The sequence below is a fragment of the Saimiri boliviensis genome, chromosome 9, assembly GCF_048565385.1.
Source record: "Saimiri boliviensis isolate mSaiBol1 chromosome 9, mSaiBol1.pri, whole genome shotgun sequence".
Classification (NCBI taxonomy): domain Eukaryota; kingdom Metazoa; phylum Chordata; class Mammalia; order Primates; family Cebidae; genus Saimiri; species Saimiri boliviensis.
In genome coordinates this window covers 51,526,857-51,544,531 of record NC_133457.1, presented here as the reverse complement: position 1 = coordinate 51,544,531, position 17,675 = coordinate 51,526,857, and the positions used below count along the sequence as shown (strand labels likewise).

Below are 17,675 nucleotides of genomic sequence, written 5' to 3'. Positions count from 1 at the left end.
CTGGAAGAAAAGCAGGGATTGGTAGATTAAAAGAAGACTTGGGTAATAGAGAGCTCCAGAGGTCACCAGGCAGGCTACCACTAAAGGTGCTGAGCCCTTCCCATGGAAAAGGATGGCCTCTAAGTGGGATGTTTTGGAGGGAACCAGAAGGGTCGTGGGTTAGATCTGGGGCAGCAAACAGATTTTCTCTCTGGAGCAGTCACGGTGTTCTGCTGCCAAGAGTCCTGTGTTGACAAGGAAAGGGACCGTGATCCATCAGTGTTGTCTGTGGGGGCTCTGGGAATGAGGAGGAGCAGCACCCATGCCACCTACTTGCCATCTAGACTTGATGTTTACAGCGTGAAATCACGTATACGGTTGTGTGGGTGGTTAGGGCTTAATAATGGAGTGAGCTAAAAAGAACTGGTGGCTTTTTAGAGGAGTTGAGAGGCCCAATGACAGTGCCACACTTGGCTTAGCAAAGATAGGAAGCAAGGGGCTGGAGCAAAGTCCTGGGGAGCAGAGAATGAAGCCTTAAGGGATGCCAAGTGGCCTAGACCCCTATGGGGTCACATGCCATTTATGCACAGCCTGCAGGTCAGCACTCTGGCGAAGCTGCCCATTTCTGGGAATTGTGCAGAAGGGAAGGGCAGCTCCTGGAATGTGAAGCCATTTCCTTCACATGGTTTGGGTCACTCCCCTCCATGAGTCCTCATCCCTCTGGGTTGGGCACACCCAGACACCGTAGAAATGAGATTAGCTTCCCAGGCCTAATTCAGCTCAATGTGAATGAAAGTCCATTCACTTTCATAAGAGCTCCGTTAATAAGGAATGCGTCCTCCCCCTCAAGCCTGGTTTACCTGAAAACTTGCCATTTAATTGATGGGGTGAGGGGGACTCTTTAAAAAAATTAGTATAGAAGTACAGAAGCAAAGAGCAGTAAATGTCAACCCTTCAATAAAGTTGGCAGTGTCTCTGGGAGAGCCTCTGGATTGGCTACTGGCCCAGCCTCCGAGAATCTATGGTCCTAAGGTCAGGGCCCAGGGAAGCAGCGACAGTGATAGAGTGCCCTGTAGGGTAGTGAATCATGAAGACATTACCCTAAGAAAAGAAAACCCATGTGATGCAGCCAAAGGAATTGGCAAAGGAATTGGGGACAGTGTGGCGTGACAGTTCTAACACGCCCTTCGGCATCTAACCAGTCCACAGCAGGTGTCCGCTAAGGGTGGGTGTTGTTGCTGCTATGCAGCTCCTTCTGGGCACCATTTTCCCAGCCAGGACATAGGACACTGTTTTGGGAGTGGTGCTGGGTGGGGTGGAATGCAGGGAGCAACCAGGGGGCCTGTGGACTCCTTGGCAACGTCTGTAGCTGAAGCCGTTCTTTTGACATGGGCTGGTCCCACAGAACAATGGGCACCGTGGTTTTAGGCTAATGTTTTGGGAAATGAGCTTTGTAGAAGCCCTAGAACCTGGAAACCTGAGGAGAAGAGGCAAATTTCGTGAGGGGTAAGAACCGCCCATCCCTACCATTTTGCCATTGTGTGGGGGCTGCTGGGGCCTGCTGCTGTCCTGGGCGTTTATGTCTGTCACCGCATCAGGTCCTCTGGAGGCCCTTCCTTCCCTAGGGCTGTGGATGGGGCAAGGAAATGGTTGAAATCACCAAAGTCTACCAGCTTGAAGGGAAAGCAGGGGCCCAACTACTTCGTCGATGCATGTGCCCTTGCTGAGAGCCCCTCCAAGCTTTTCTCACTGGGGCCTTACAGCTTCCTGGGGCCTGTTCTTCTGTTTTATAGATGGGGAAGCTGGGCACCAGGAAGTTCAGAAACTTGCCCGAGGTCACACAGGGAGTCTGTATTGGAGGCCACTGTGGCACTTGGGCTGCGTAGCTCTGAGTTAAGGCTGTTCCTGACCTCCCAAGCTATCCTACTGAGAACCATGGGGCCTTTACACAGACTATTCCTGGGAGGTCTTAGACCCACCCCGCAAACTTTGAAGATTGCTGAGTGAAAAGGCTATGCTGGGATGATCGGTCCACCCAGCAACCCACTTCCTAGGGGTGTGAGGCAGCCCCTTTCAGAAGGATGGGTATGACCTCCTGCTTCTTAGCACGAGGGAGGCCTGTGTGGGTAGAAGACCACCCTGGGGCAGTGATGAGGGCAGTGTGAGTAGAGACTGAGCTTCCCGTGTGTTGAGCCCTGCCTGGCCCCGTGAGAGGCAAAGGAATGAGAGGGTGTGGCTCTTGTCCTTGTGGAGCTTATAGTCTGTTTGATGAGGTGAATCTAGCATTCAGGGAAACAACTTCAAACCGTGCCAGAAGGTTCTACTCATAGGGAAAGAAAGGGAGCAAGAGGCAGACAACGGCCAAACGGACTTACTTTTCCATTTACAGATGCCTGAGGTTTTTGTACACATGTTATTAAAATTATTGAGGAAGTGATATTGCCTTTTAGGCAGTTTTCAATATGAACAACGGTTTGGGTTGCCATGCAGCCTGTGGCCTGGGCGGGGCCCTGGAAGCAGTGGTTGCTATGGGAACCAGCTCAGCCGCCCCCACAGCCAAGTGGCTGCTGTTCCCAAAGTTGGTTTCTGCGTGGATGGGGCTGCCTGGAACCTCGGAGCCATTTCCCATGGAAACAGTGGGTGATGTTCCCACACAGGCCTATTTTGTCTGGCTGTTAACAGAGCAGAGATGGCGATGAGGCTTCTCGTGCTGAGACTAGGCTGGGAATGAGGGAGGGGTGAGTGTGTGTGTGTGTGTGTGTGTGTGTGTGTGTATGCTCCCTCTTCTTGGGAGCAAAGTAAACGAGGTGAGAAAGCAAACCTTTGGGCATCTTCTCAGCGCTTGCCATATCGCATACTTTTTTTTTTTTTTTTTTTTTTGAGACGGAGTTTCACTCTTGTTACCCAGGTTGGAGTGCAATGGCGCGATCTTGGCTCACCGCAACCTCCGCCTCCTGGGTTCAGGCAATTCTCCTGCCTCAGCCTCCTGAGTAGCTGGGATTACAGGCACGTGCCACCATGCCCAGCTAATTTTTTGTATTTTTAGTAGAGACGGGGTTTCACCATGTTGACCAGGATGGTCTCGATCTCTCGACCTTGTGATCTACCCGCCTCGGCCTCCCAAAGTGCTGGGATTACAGGCTTGAGCCACCGCGCCCGGCCCTATCGCATACATTTTATTTCATGCTTAGAGCAGTTCTGCAAAGCATGAGTCTCCAACTAACCCACTTTACTAATAAGATACTGAGGCCATGGAAGGTAATTTGCCCAAGGTTACTCAACTGATCAATAGGAGAGTATTCAGCACAGAAAATAGTGGGGAAGCTTTAAGGAGAACCCCAAGTCTACCTTATACCACCTTCCCCCTCGAAGGGTCACATCCATCGTCTCCAAAAGTGATGACCCAACATCCTAGAATGATCTCTGAGGTGCTTTGAAGTTGAGAAGGCTGGAAAGGAGAGGGGTGCTGTGAGTAAGCAGTTTGCTCCTTAACCACCAGCCAACCAGCTTTTCATTCTTTGGTGACTTTCGTCATAGCTTGTGAGTGGTTTTTTAAAACTCTGTCTCTGTACTACATGAGACCAGCTTATTCTGTAGAAGTGTGGTTCATGCCTCTTGGCATCTTGACTTCCCTATCTGCAAAGACATCATTTCATCTGGGTTTTTTTTCTGGGCGGCGGGGTGTCGGGGGGCGGTTGCTGGAGAAGTATGCCTAAGGGGAGATACAGCCTAGCACCGTTAGGAATTGGGGGGTTTCTCTGGACTCATTCTCCAGCCCTGGAAACCCATTCTTTGTTCCTGGCTCACACTTGATTCCAGAGGGTCCTGTCTATGCCATTAGTCTGATCTCTTAGTAGAAAGAGAGACACAGTCCCAAACCTCGGCTGAGAGAGTTGTCCCTTAGCTCTCTCCATGGGGAAGCCAGCTCTGTGATGCATAGGTTGTCTGACCATTTTTCAGAAATGCGTGTTGAGCTTCGAGTTCATTCAGTAAGCACCTGGCCTGTGCCAGGCTCTGGGAGTGCAGAGAACAGGATGCTGTCCCTGCCCTTTTGTGCACAGTAAATGCATAGAAGGTTCTAAGCATCATGGTGGCCTCTGTGGCAGAAACTTCTGGGCTGAAAGCAGGTGGAGGCAGTTTTTGCTGCTGACCCATGAAGAGGTATGTGCTCTCCTGGGGGTCTTAGGTGTGTGCAGAGGCTGCGATGTGACCACAGGGCACATTGGGAGACCACAAAGCAGGTTGGGGTGAGAGTAGAGTGTCAGGGGCTGTGGCACCGGTGTGGCTGGAGAGGTCAGCACTGGCAGCTGGTGACAGGCACTGAATGTCCTGTGAGGGGACCTGGACTTTCCTCCTCAGCCGTGAGGGGCACTGAAAGGGTTTTCACCACAAGGGACCCAGTCTGGTGTTTGTGCGAATTGAATAATCTAGCCCTGTTCCACTGCATCCAAATTAGAAGGAAACCCCAAGTGGGAAGGGAACCCCAGCTTGACTCCCTGTGGTCTCTGAAGGTTCAAACTCTGAGAGCAGGGAGCTGTCAAAAGGAGGAGGCCCCCACTGGCTATTTCCCGCCAGCTGCCTTGGCAAGCAGAGGGCATTTTTTAAAGGAGTCCCCAGGTGATTTGGCTGTGGGTGGTCTGAGCACCAACTCAAAGGTTCATCCATGTCCTCCAGCATGTGTACTAGTGTGTTTCTTATCTTGTTTTCTTTTGAGAAGGAAGTAAAGAGAAATTGTTTTCCTTTTCAATATCTTCCTACCCATTTAGTATTTTTTAGTTATGTCGCTGCCAGGAGAGAATGGAAGCCTTAAAAACAGCCAGATACCAGCAAACACCTTTAACTCATAGCCCAGCGTCATTGCCCAGGCCAGGGCAGCAGTTGCTGAGGGCCAGTGAGGAGCCAATCCCACGCTCTGCTGCGCTGAGAGGCAAAGGAGAGAGGCCACTGGGCCACCTCCTCCCTCCCCATTTCTGTCATCCTGCAACTCCCTTCCGCCCTCTCCCCTTGGCCTGCCTTAACCATCGTGGATTTGGCCATGGTGAGCTCAGTTAAGCGAAGCCTCAGCCTGTCCCTTATCATAGGGAGATGCTGGATCCAGATCCCGGGGCTGCAGCCAGTTCCTGGTCCTATCCTGCCCCAAAGGAGCTGAAATCCCCACTCAAATGAGAGGAAATCAGACATTTTCAGGTGGCTTGAACATTTTCTTTAGTTGGGCGCATTTTAATAGGGTTCAACTTTTCCAGTACACAAATACAATGCTTGATTGTTATAGAAAATTGAAACATTGGCCGGGCGCGGTGGCTCAAGCCTGTAATCCCAGCACTTTGGGAGGCCGAGGCGGGTGGATCACGAGGTCAAGAGATCGAGACCATCCTGGTCAACATGGTGAAACCCCGTCTCTACTAAAAATACAAAAAATTAGCTGGGCATGGTGGCGCGTGCCTGTAATCCCAGCTACTCAGGAGGCTGAAGCAGGAGAATTGCTTGAACCCAGGAGGCGGAGGTTGCGGTGAGCCGGGATCGCGCCATTGCACTCCAGCCTGGGTAACAAGAGCGAAACTCCGTCTCAAAAAAAAAAAAAAAAAAAAGAAAATTGAAACATTAAGAAAATGAAAATACCCTGAAATCTGCCTCAGAGACAACCAACTGCTACACCTGTTGATGCCTGGATCCTCACCTGGCTGTGTAGACTCAGTGGGCCTCTTCGTGGAAGGTGGTTCAGATGTGCTTACTAGCTGTTTTGTAGCCTGTTTCTGTTTTCATACATAGCAATGTACTTTTTCTAGGTTAGTAAATATCTTCCTTTTAAATGATTGCATAGTATTCCATTATATGGATACACTTTTTCTTTAACTTTTCTCACTAACATTATTTCTGTTTTCCCACATTCTTAACATCTTTCTTCACTTCTCTGATTATCTCCTGAAAATAAATTCTCACATGGGGTAGAGCTGCAGAAAGAGTATGAATCTATGTATGCAAGTGTGTTCTCAGTACAGCCTAGGCAGATCTGCACTTTCACTGCAGTGTAGAAAAGTTGTACTTCCCGACACTTTGGGGAAGTCCTGAATGTCAACATCAGGCTTCAGTAACTACAGAGGTGAACGCAGTGACTCTTGCCCATAGTCCCATGCAAACCGGTGTGGCCACATAACCCACATTTGTGTCTAACCCTTTTTCTGTCAAAATCTAGAATCGAAGACTTTTAGCGCTGAAAATATTATAAAAGTAATCTAACCCAGCCCTTTAAACTCATAGATGAGGAGCCTATGGCTCAGAGAGATCCGTGGCTTTTCCAAGTAGTGGCGGAGCACACAGGGCACCCAGTTCTTTGTCTTCCTGGCTTCGCTGCCACCCTCCTGTCTGTGAGACAATCAGTTTCCTGGTCACACGTATACCATGCCATTTCCCCTCCCAACTTGCACAGGGATTCTTTCTCTTAATCTACACAGAAGTAGGATCAAGCTTTCCCTCCGTTGATTCAGGGTCCATTTTTGTGCTACCCAGAATCCCCTACCAGGAGGTAGTATTGCCTCTTCCTGGCGGAGTCCACAGTTGGTTAGCAGTTCAGGTTCCTGGCCGCAACCCCCAAGTTGTTCTCTGGAGGATCCCCTTGCCCACACCTGTGTTTAACATTTGGTGCTGTCAGCCTCCTGGAAACTCGTGGCTTCCGTCATGACCACAGATCCTGGTTTCCCTTTCCTTCTGAGTGCCTCCAGGAGGCTCCCTCCTGCCTCTCCTCCTTGTCACATTGCGACACTATTTACAAAGGTCACTCTTCACTTCTGTTACAGCCCAATCATTCTTTAGAATCCTGGGCCCACATCCAGCTGCCTTCTGGTCACCTTAGCTCAGGGTTTCTCAACCTCTGCACTATTGACGTTTTAGGATGGATAATTTTTCACTGGGTGGGACTGCGCTGTACATTGTATGATCCCCAGCCTCTGCTGAACAGACGCCAGTGGCATGTACTACATTTTGACAACCAGAAATATCCTAGACATTGCAAATATCCCTGGGGGGCGACGGTCCCCCAGTTGAGAACCACTGCCTTAGCTGGCCTCAACAGCATCAAAACAAAACTTCGACCTGCTCCTACCCCACTCCTTCCCAAATAAAATGAGGTTGAACAGAAGCCTTAAGATCCCAGTACGACTTTGTGTATAATACAGGGCAAGAAGCAGAGAGAAAGGAGTCAGAATCATAGAATTCTGAGACTTGGAAGAGGCCTCAGGGGCCCTGAGCTCAGGTGTGCTAAGCAATCATGGCCCCCTTTCTAAGCTTAGACACAGCTTTAAATCCTTTTCAGCATAGCAGTCCAGTTAATAAGAGGGGATGTGAAAGGTGAACGTTCATACCAGCCCTGCTCAGACCACTGCCCTTGTGTTAACCTGCACAAGTAGAGTTTAGTGGCCAAAAGCTTCTTTGACATGGCTTCTGGCTGTCCTTGCTAAACAAGACCAGTGGTACTGTGTCCTCAACACCAGGCCTGGCATATAATTGGTGTTGAATAAATGATGGTTGAATAGATCACTTTAATAGTGACTGTCTCTGGGTAGTGAGACCAGGGGTAATGCTTTTATTTTATTTTGCATTTCTTCATTTTCAAGCCTCTTTATAATTGAGAATATTTTTCAGCTTATAATGGAGGAAAACACATGAATATTTTCCCCTAAGTTAAAAATAAAAAAGCCCTCCACCTCATTCTGCATGTCTTGCTTCCGCAGGTCTGACCTACAAGAACCATGGCAACCAGCGCCGTTCCCAGTGACAACCTCCCCACATACAAGCTGGTGGTGGTGGGGGATGGGGGTGTGGGCAAAAGTGCCCTCACCATCCAGTTTTTCCAGAAGATCTTTGTGCCTGACTACGACCCCACCATTGAAGACTCCTACCTGAAACATACAGAGATTGACAATCAGTGGGCCATCTTGGATGGTGAGACCTGGGTGGCAGCCCTGCATTGGGTGGGACGGTAGATGGGAGGATCAGGGAAAGTGACAGGTGTCAGTGGGGCAAGATGGTTTCCTTAATGTTGCTATTATGGGATGGTTGGTATAAAGCCATGTATTGTTTTCAGGGTGAATTCTGAACAGGGAAGGCCTTCATAGAGGGCTTGCGAGATTTCATGGAAACCAAAATATGCATTCAACCAAGAGGGGAGGCTAGAATCATGCCAACTCAGTGATGTTTGTTTTTTCTTGCTGATCAGAATCTCTGATTAACAGTTAGGATGTCGTCAGCTAATAAAAAAGGGAAAAGCAAGTTGTTTCTTAATGAACATAGTTTATTTGGTACTTGTCCTTTGGGGGGAAGCTCTTGCATCTGACATTGTGTTTCCAGCTGAGTGTGAATTAGTCTGGATTACTAGTCCTAAGTGTGGCAGCCGGTCCAGCAGCAACCGCAGCATCAGGAAACTAATGAGAAATGCACATTCTCAGGCCCATACTGCTTTGGAAATTCTGAGGGTGGGCCCGACAACCTGTGCTTTAACACACCCTCTAGAAGATGCAGAGGCTAGACAACCACTGTTCTGGATTCTTGCTGATGAGTGTTTTGTATTGCCTAAGTCTTGCTCTTAAACAAAGATCCATTCATCACAGAATGAATGTACATCTAGGAGGTAAGCTTTGGAAACGGCTAAGAGACAGTGCCTCTGTCAGACAGGTGATTCGTACATGTTTTCTCCCAGTCCGTGGCTTGTTTTTCATTCTCTTAATACTTTCTAAGACCAGAGTTGTACATTTTGATGAAGTCCGGTTGATCAGTTTGTGCATTATGGATTGTGCTTTTCGTATTGCAGCTGAGCAATCTTTGCCTAACTGAAGGTCACAAAGGTTTTTTTCCCTGTGTTTTCTTCTAGAAGTTTGATGGGTTTGCTTTTACATTTAGGTTTATGATCTACCCTGAGTTAATTTTTGTATCTGGTATGAAATATGAAATAAAAGTTCATTTTTCTATATATGGATATGCAGTTATTCCAGGACTACTTGTTGAAAAAAATTATCCTTTTCCCACTAAATTGCCTTCGTATCTTTGGTGACAACTTACTGTTTATATTTTATGTTTCTTCAAGCTATTTATCTGTCTTATCACCAGTACCACACTGTCTTGATAACTGTAGCTATGTAGTAAATCTTGAAATCAGGTAGTATTAAATCTCCAACTTTGTTATTTTTCAAAGTTGTTTTGGCGAGTCCAGGTTCTAAGATATTTCTGTGTGAATTTTAGAATCAGTTAAATTATAAAAGTATAGATTTTGGTTGGGATTGTGTTGAATCTGTAGCTCAGTTTGAGAAGAATTGATATTTTAACAATGTTGAGGCTTCCAACCCACGAACACAGTGTCTCTTTCCATTTATTTAGGTCTTCCTTAATTTCTCTTGTTAATTTTATTTGTAGTTTTGGCTGCATAGGTCTTTTACATGTTTTGTCAGATTTATACCTGCATCTGTATTGATGCTATTATAAATGATTATTTTTGCTTTTTTTAATTTGTTTTCAACTGTTTGTTGTTAGTATATATGAAAACAATTGGTTACTGATATTAATCTTGTAACCTGAAACTTTGCTAAACTCGCTTATTATTTCTAGTGTCTTTTTTGTAGGTTTTGCGGGATTTTTCTGAATATACCATAGTGACTGCAAGTAAAGACAGTTTTACTTCTTCTTTTCCAATGTGGATGGCTTTTATTTCTTTTTCTTGCCTTATCTCATTGATTAAAATCTGTAGTACCTTTTGAAAAGAAGTAACAAGAACAGACATCCTTGTCTTGTTCTTGATCTTAAGGGGTAAGCGTTCGGTCTTTAGCATTAAGTATGATGTTAGTTACAGGCCTTTTATGGATGGCCTTTACCAGGTCCTGGAAGTTCCTTTCTATTCCTAGTTTGCTGAGAGTTTTTATCAGGAATGGATGTTGGATTTTGTCCAATGCTTTTTCTGTGTCTACTGAGATAACCATATGGTTTTCCTTTTTTAGTTTGTTAATACATTGATTGTTTTGTTTTTGTGAGAGTCTTGCACTGCCACCCAGGCTAGAGTGCAGTGGCATGATCTTAGCAACCACAAACTCCTGGGCTCAAAAGGTCTTCTTGCATCAGCTTCCCCAGTAGCAAAGGACTGCAGACGTACACCACTGTGCCCGGCTAATATTTTTTTTGTGTGTGTGGAGATTGGGGGGAATCTCCCTTTGTTGCCCATGCTGATCTCGAACTCCTGGCATCAAGCAATTCTTCCACTTTAGCCTCCCAAAGTGCTGGGATTACAGGTGTGAGCCACCACCCTAGTCCTTGAATTTTTTCCCTAATATTAAGCCAACATTGCATCCCTGGGATAAAACCCACTGGGTCATGATGTATTATCATTTAATATTATTGGCTTTGATTTGCTAAAATTTTGTTTACAATTCCTATATCTTGTGTTCTTGTGAAATCCTGGTCTATAGTTTTCTTGTAATGTCTCTGCCTAGTTTCAGTTTCAGAGTAATGTTGGTCAGACAGAATGAGTTTTATTCAATTTTCTGAAAGAGTTGGAGTTAAACTGGTATTTCTTCCCTACTGTTTAGTAGAATTCACCAACAAGGCCATCTGGGCCTGGAGTTTTCTTTGTGGGAAGATATTTTTGTGTTTGTTTTGAGACAGGTTCTCGCTCTGTAACCGAGGCTGCAGTGGCACGATCAAGGCTCACCACAGCCTAGAGCTTCAGGGCTGCAGCAATCCTCCCACATATTTTGTCTGTCCTTTGGTTGTTTCAGCTGAGAAGGTAAATCTGCTCCCTGTCTCTCCATCTTGGCCAGAAGCAGAACCAAATCATGACTTCAAAAAAATACAACTTTGTGGCCAAGTGCTGTGGCTCACGCCTGTAAGTCCCAACACTTTAGGAGGCTGAGGTGGGTAGCTCACTTGAGCTCAGGAGTTTGAGACTAGCCTGGACAGTATGGTGAAACCTTGTCTCAACTGAAAATACAAAAATTAGCCAGGTGTGGTAGTATGTGCCTGTAGTACCAGCTACTCGGGTGGCTGAGGTAGGAGAATCACTTGAGCTCAGGAGGCAGAGCTCGTAGTGAGCCAAGACTGTGCCACCTCACTCCAGCCTGGGCAACAGAGTGGGACCCTGTCTCAAAAAAAAAAAAAAGAAAGAAAAAACTTTGTAAACGTATTTTAAAAGCACTGAATTATATACTTTTAAAGTATTAATATCATGGCATGTAGACTCTATCTTAGTTTTAAAAAGCACCATCCTCCAAGGGTTTGTCTGCAGCCCTGGGACTTTGAACAATTTGACCAGATACCAAGCACCTTCCCATCTTGGGACTTTGCATTTTGTCTTCTCTGCCTAGAACATTCTTTCTGCAGAAACACTCACTTCATTTAGGTCTCAACTCAAATGTCACTTTATCTAAGAGGTCTTCCTTGACCAAACGATTGACACTAGTATCCACCCCACCCCTGTGATTTCTGTGCCCAACTCTGTTTTTCTTTATTCTGCCTTTTGTGGTTGAACATATTTTATCCTTGTTGGTTTGTGTTTTTGTCTCTGCTGACTAAAATGTAAATGTCTGAGAGCAGGGACTTTATGTATTTACTGCATTATTCCTAGCATCTAGAATACTGCTTGGCTCATAGTAGGTCCTCAGTAAACATTTGTGGAATGACCAAATGAATGAATAAACCTTGAACAATGTATGTGACAGGATTGATGTGCTAGCTATATTATTTTTTCTAACTCACATTACAATAATATCTGTATATAACTATTAAAATTAAAACTTACAGTTGTGCACCTTCTAAAATCATGTCATGCATCACCTGTTGGAATATGTGGCACACTTTGGGATATACTGAGTTAAGTAAATGTGAGGAAATTTCTTCACTGCAGGACTTAACAAGAACCCTTACTGTGCAAACATATATTAGAAGTGTATTGATAGGATACATTGTCCTTAGGGCTTCCGAGAGGGGTCATTTTTGCACATGATTCTGAACTCTGTTCTGTAGAAAACATTCTGAAACACGTTGCATAATGCATGTAAGAAGTAACGCCATGCCTGGTACATAGTTGGAACTCAATCAGTATTTCTCTCTGTGGCCATATAAACTTCTCTAACTTTTTTCCTGAGTAACTTTGGATGTTAAATTGGTTTCTGAGGAAAAAACTTTCCCTAAAGGTTGATGTTTAGGAAGAATTTGTGATAACATTTCTAGCAGGAGCAGCAGGGAGAGGGGAAACATGGCCGCAGCGTTATATTAGAAGCGTGCATTTGCCAAGCCTGTGTTCTGAAGTGCCCGGGCTCTCCATGGCATTATGTTAGAAGCATGAATTTGCTAAGCCTCTAATTCTGCCACCAGAGTCAGGCCCAGTTTAGGCCATTGCCCACCCAGGTGTTTCACAGGAATAGACACCAGATTCCCAGAGTAGATGTTTCTCTACTCCATTAGATTGGCTACTAAGAAAAGAAAGACTTAAAACATTACAATGAAATATTATTTAGTATGCCATGTGAAAAAGTGCTCCCTATTTTGAGAACTTTAACCAAAGGCTGGTTGTATTTAGGCTTGAGTGTAATTCTGAACCTTTCTGGGGCTGAACTTTGCTGGAGGGCTGCAGCCCTCGGATGGCCAGGACTTTTCTCTGGACATCTGGATCCCAGAGGTCCTGCTCCCCTGAGGCCATGCCGTCTTCGGGGAGGTGCTAAGCCTGGAGGTGCCCTTGGTGGCCCTATACCCACTGAACTCCAGGGGCTCTCAGCTCTGCAGTTTCTCTTCTTCCAAACTCAGAAAGAGTAAAAACGTGGCAGCACAATGACCAGGAGAAGGAAGAGAATGGTAATTTTGGTGACAGGGGTATTTAATGGGCAGAAACTGTGTGGAAGGCCCACGCGAGGCACATTGCATTTGCTGTCTTTGAATCCTTACAGATGCTACTGTGGTAGTTGCTGCTGTTGTCCCTTCTGTTTTATAGATGAAGAAAACAAAGCAAAGTTTCATACAACCAGCAATAGTTTGAGCTACCTGTGGACTCCTTTCCACTGTCCGTCTGGTTGTGTAGGGAAATCCTCTCTGACAGCACAGTGGATCCTTGTGCCTCTGGGTAGGGGAGCTGAAATCCCAGGAAGAAGCGGGTGTGGCCGGACTCTCACACCTCCCCTGCCCTTCTCACTCCTCACCCAGGGTCCTTCCGAGGGCCAGGTGCTCCTGTTGTGATCTCAATCTCACATCACAGATTTGCAAGCTGGTTAAGGAAGCCCTCTCTGGGGCTTCCACACTGATGATTCTCACAGGCTGCCTGCATTCTTGAAACCTGTTTTGTGTTTTCTTCCTAAAAGTGGCATTGCCTGTGTCCTCCCAGAACCTGAGAGACAGGAGCTGGCTGGCGGCAGGGGTCAGCAGCCAGGCTCTCCTGTGGCTGTGGGACCCCCAGGCTTTGGAGCAAGCCTGCCCTGGGTTCTTTCCCACAAGGGTTTGGAATCCTTATCTCACTTTGCACTGTCAAGGGCCCAACCCTGGGGGCCTCTCTTCCTCTCCGTCTGGTCCCCGCCTCTCCGCTGTGGGATTCACTCCAGCAGCACCGTCTCTCCATGCTCTCAGCCCTCTCCTCAATTCTCTGACTTTGGATCCCCACCTCACCCCGGCTTTCAGCTGTGTGACTCCTCTCACCCCAATCCTCTCTCTTCATGAATCAGGAAGCCTCAAACCTTAGGCAGAGCCATGCAGTTTTGTTTGTTTTATTGCGATAAAGTATACATAACATAAGTTACCATCTTAACCATCCCTAAGTGTATAGAGCATTCACTTTGTTCTACAGTTATCCCGCCATTCATCTCCAGAGCTTTTTCACCTTCTCGAACGGAAACTCTACCTATTAAACACTGACTTCCCCATTCTCCCTCTCCTCAGTCCCTGGCAACCACTATTCTGCTTGCTTCCTTTTCTTTTATTAATATATCATAGTTATACATATTTTGAGTGCACAGTAATGATCAAATCCAGGTAATTAGCATATCCGTCACCTCAAACATTCTTTCTTTGTATTGGGAATGTTACAATTCTTCTCTTCTAGCTATTTTGAAATTTGCAATAAATTGTTAACTGTTCTCTATTGTGCTATCAAATACTAGAACAAATTCCTTCCATCTCTCTGTATTTCTGTACCCATTAACCAACTTCTCTTCATCTACCCACACACCCTTCCCAGCCTCTGGTGTCAGTCATTCCACTCTACCTCCATGAAATCCACTGTTTTAGCTCCCACATATGAGTGAGAATATGCGGTATTTGTCTTTCTGTGCCTGACATTTCACTTAACATAATGACCTCCAGTTCCATCCATGTTGCTGCAAATGACAGAATTTCTTTTCTCTCTCTCTCTCTTTTTTTTTTTTTTTGAGATGGAGTCTCGCTCTTGTCGCGCAGGCTACAGTGCAGTGGCGCAATCTCAGCTCATTGCAACCTCCCGCTCCTGGGTTCAAGCCATTCTCCTGCCTCAGCCTCCCAAGTAGCTGAAATTACAGGCGCCCACCACCATGCCCAGATAATTTTTGAATTTTTAGTAGAGATGAGGTATTACCATGTTGGCCAGGCTGGTCTCGAACTCCTGACCTCAGGTGACCCACCCATCTCAGCCTCCCAAAGTGTTGGGATTACAGGCATGAGCCACTGCGCTGACCTCGTTCTTTCTTATGGACGAATAATATTCCATTGTGTATATATGCTACATTTTCTTCATCCATCCATCCATTGAAGGGCACTTAGGTTGCGTCTACTCTTGGCTACTGTGAGTAGTGCTGCAGTAAGCATGTGAGTGCAGGTATCACATCAGTGTGCTGATTTCCTTTCCTTTGGGTATATACCCAGCAGTGGGATTGCTGGACCATATGATAGCTCTGTTTTTAGTTTTTTGAGGAATCTCCGTGCCATTTTCCATAGTGGCTGTATTAGTTTATATTCCCACCAGCAGTATCCAAACATTCTTTTCTCCACATCTTCCCTAGCATTTGTTATTTTTTGTCTTTTTGATAATAGCCATTCTTCCTGGGGTGAAATGACATCTCATTGTAGTTTTTGATTTGCATTTCTCTGATGATTTGTGATGTTGAGCATTTTTTCATATACTTGCTGTCCATTTGTATGTCTTTTTTTTTTGAGAAATGCCTATTCAGGTCTTTTGCCCTTTAAATTAGAATTTTGTTTTTTTGCTAGTGAGTCGAGTTTCTTATATATTTGGGTTATTAATCCTTTATCCCTTAAACACTAACTCCCCATTCTCCCCGCTCCTCAGTCCTTGGAACCAGCATTCTACTTTCTATTTCTTTTCTTTTTTTTTTTTTCTGAGATGAAGTCTTAGTCTGTTGCCCAGGCTGGAGTGCAGTGGCGCAATCTTGGCTCACTGCAACTTCTGCTTCCCGAGCTCAAGTGATTCTCCTGCGTCAGCCTCCTGAGTAGCTGAGATTACAGGCACACATCACCACACCTAGCTAATTTTTGTATTTTTAGTAGAGATGGGGTTTCACCATGTTGGCCAGGAAGGTCTCAAACTCCTGACCTCAGGTGATTCACCCATCTCGGCCTCCCAAAGTGTAGTAGATTACAGCCACTGCACCTGACTTCTACTTTCTGTCTCTATGAATTTGACTACTCTAGATACCTCATTTAAGTGCTATGATAAGCAGAATAATATAATATTTGCCCTTTTGTGTGGGTGGCTTATTTTAATTAGCACAATCTATTCAAGGTTCATCCATGTCACTGCATGTTCTGAATTTCTTTCTTAATTTTTATTTTTATTTTTGAGATGGAGTCTTGCTGTGTTGCCAGGCTGGAGTGCAGTGACGCAATCTTGGCTCACTGCAACTTCCACCTCCCAGGTTCAAGCGATTCTACACTCTCAGCCTTCCGAGTAGCTGAGATTTCAGGCATGCACCACCACACCCAGCTAGTTTTTGTATTTTTAATAGAGACAGGGTTTCACCATGTTGGCCAGGATGGTCTCAATCTCTTGACCTCGCGATCTGCCTACCCTCGGCCTCCCAAAGTTCTGGGATTACAGGTGTGAGCCACTGTGCCCAGCCACCTTTCCTTTTTAAAGCCAAATGATATTCCACTGTATGGATGTACCATGTTTTCGTTATCTGTTGATCTGTTGGTGGACACTTGGGTGATTTCCACCTTTTTGTTGTTATGAATATTGCTGCTATGAGCATGGTATGTAAATATCTGTTCAAGTCCCTGCTTTCTCTCTTTTGTCTTAGAGTTCTTGTGTACCTATTTTTTATGTTGGTTAGGGATGGAAGGCTGCTAAGCCCCTCACTTTACAATTGCGGAAATTGAGGTACAGATGGAGAGGTCACTAGCCTACGGTGAGACCTAGCTAGCTGGAGGGCTGGGTCTTGGGCTTCTTGACTCTGCCAAGAATGTCCTCCACCCTGTCCCACTACCTCCCACTTTGGCCCAGGCCTTGGGCTCCTAGGGTGGGATGCTGACCAAACCCTCTGCCCACTTACAACAGGGCAGATGTCTCTGGACCTTCCCACCCACTGGCTCCCAGCGCCCCCCACCGCCCCACCCAGCCAGCCTCTGGAACTTTGTATCTTTCTTGCATCAGTGGAGAACAGCAGTGGGCCCTGAGTCTCCAGACACTGCTTTCCACCTTGGGGCTCTTGGTCCCAGCCCTCCAACTTGTCTGTGTCTGTCTCCCTGTCTCTCCAGCAAGGGCCCAGTGTTTCAAAGAGCAAAAGCCTGGCTCTTCTCCTGCACCCTCAGAAGCTGGGACATTTCCACCCTGGCTTCTGCCCAAACCTCAGACACAAGTGCTGTTGTCTTCTCGGAGGGGCCTGAACCTGGCTTCTCCCCGCATACTTGAATCCACATTCTTTCTGGGGTTGGGGAGGAGAGAGGACATTGGAAGGGCAGGGAGAGGAAAAGAGCGTTTTTTGAGAGTTTTTTTTTTTCCCTGAGCCAGGGGCTTTACCAGGGGGCTTTTATGCTCAGCAGCCCTGAGGCCAGCTACAGAGTGGGTACTCTCCATGGGCCCCGACTAAGAATGCGGTACAGGCAGAGCTGGCCTGTCCCCTACCAAGGTGAAGCCGCCCTTCCACTGCCAGCAGTGATGTCGGAGGAATTTCCCTCTTTCCCTTTATGGGGAAGCATGGCTGCTGGCCTGAGATTATGCAATCCATCCCTGCAGGCCTGGGCCTGACCCTTTGTCCCTGCAGCATCAGCCCCACTGTGAAATGCCTCACTGATCTCCATGGTGCCCAGGGCAGTGCTCGCTGTAGAAAGCCCTTCCTCACATTACTGACAGATCTCCTCCCAAATCCTCTCTTGCTGTCTGGCCTCAGAGCAGTGATAGCAGTCACTACCAACCAGACTTTTCTTGAAGGCCTCATGCTAAGGGCTGTTACAGGGATGCCTTATTTCATCCTTGTGACAATCCTGTGAAACTGAGGTTAGTCAAGGGAGAGTAAATCACTTTACAGGTTAGCACAGCTGATCTGCAGCCGTGTGCCTCAGTACTGCTGCACTAGTTGGTAAAACAGTGAAGTACTCTCTACCACTGGAAAATTGCTGTTGCTGCCACCCTGTGCCCCAGGGGCCCTTCCCCAGGGAACCCCTGACCCACTAGCCAGGGTGGAAGCTGAAGGACCCTCCAACCACTGACCTAGAGTCAGCTCAGTGAGGCTTGGACTCAATGATGAAGG

General features: G+C 46.5%; 1 protein-coding gene across 5 annotated transcripts in view; it reads left to right on the top strand.

The window, feature by feature from the left end:
* The window catches only part of MRAS (muscle RAS oncogene homolog), a 60,181-nt gene that overhangs the window by 19,315 nt on the left and 23,191 nt on the right, over positions 1-17,675 (top strand). For all 5 annotated transcript variants that reach the window (XR_012519236.1, XM_003930969.4, XM_039461806.2 and 2 more), the window contains exon 2: positions 7,707-7,917. Coding sequence is in view for 4 of the 5 variants with exons in the window: in XM_003930969.4 (XP_003931018.1) it covers positions 7,725-7,917 (193 nt within the window). In the remaining variant the exon portion in view is untranslated. The remainder of the gene's footprint in view (positions 1-7,706; positions 7,918-17,675) is intronic.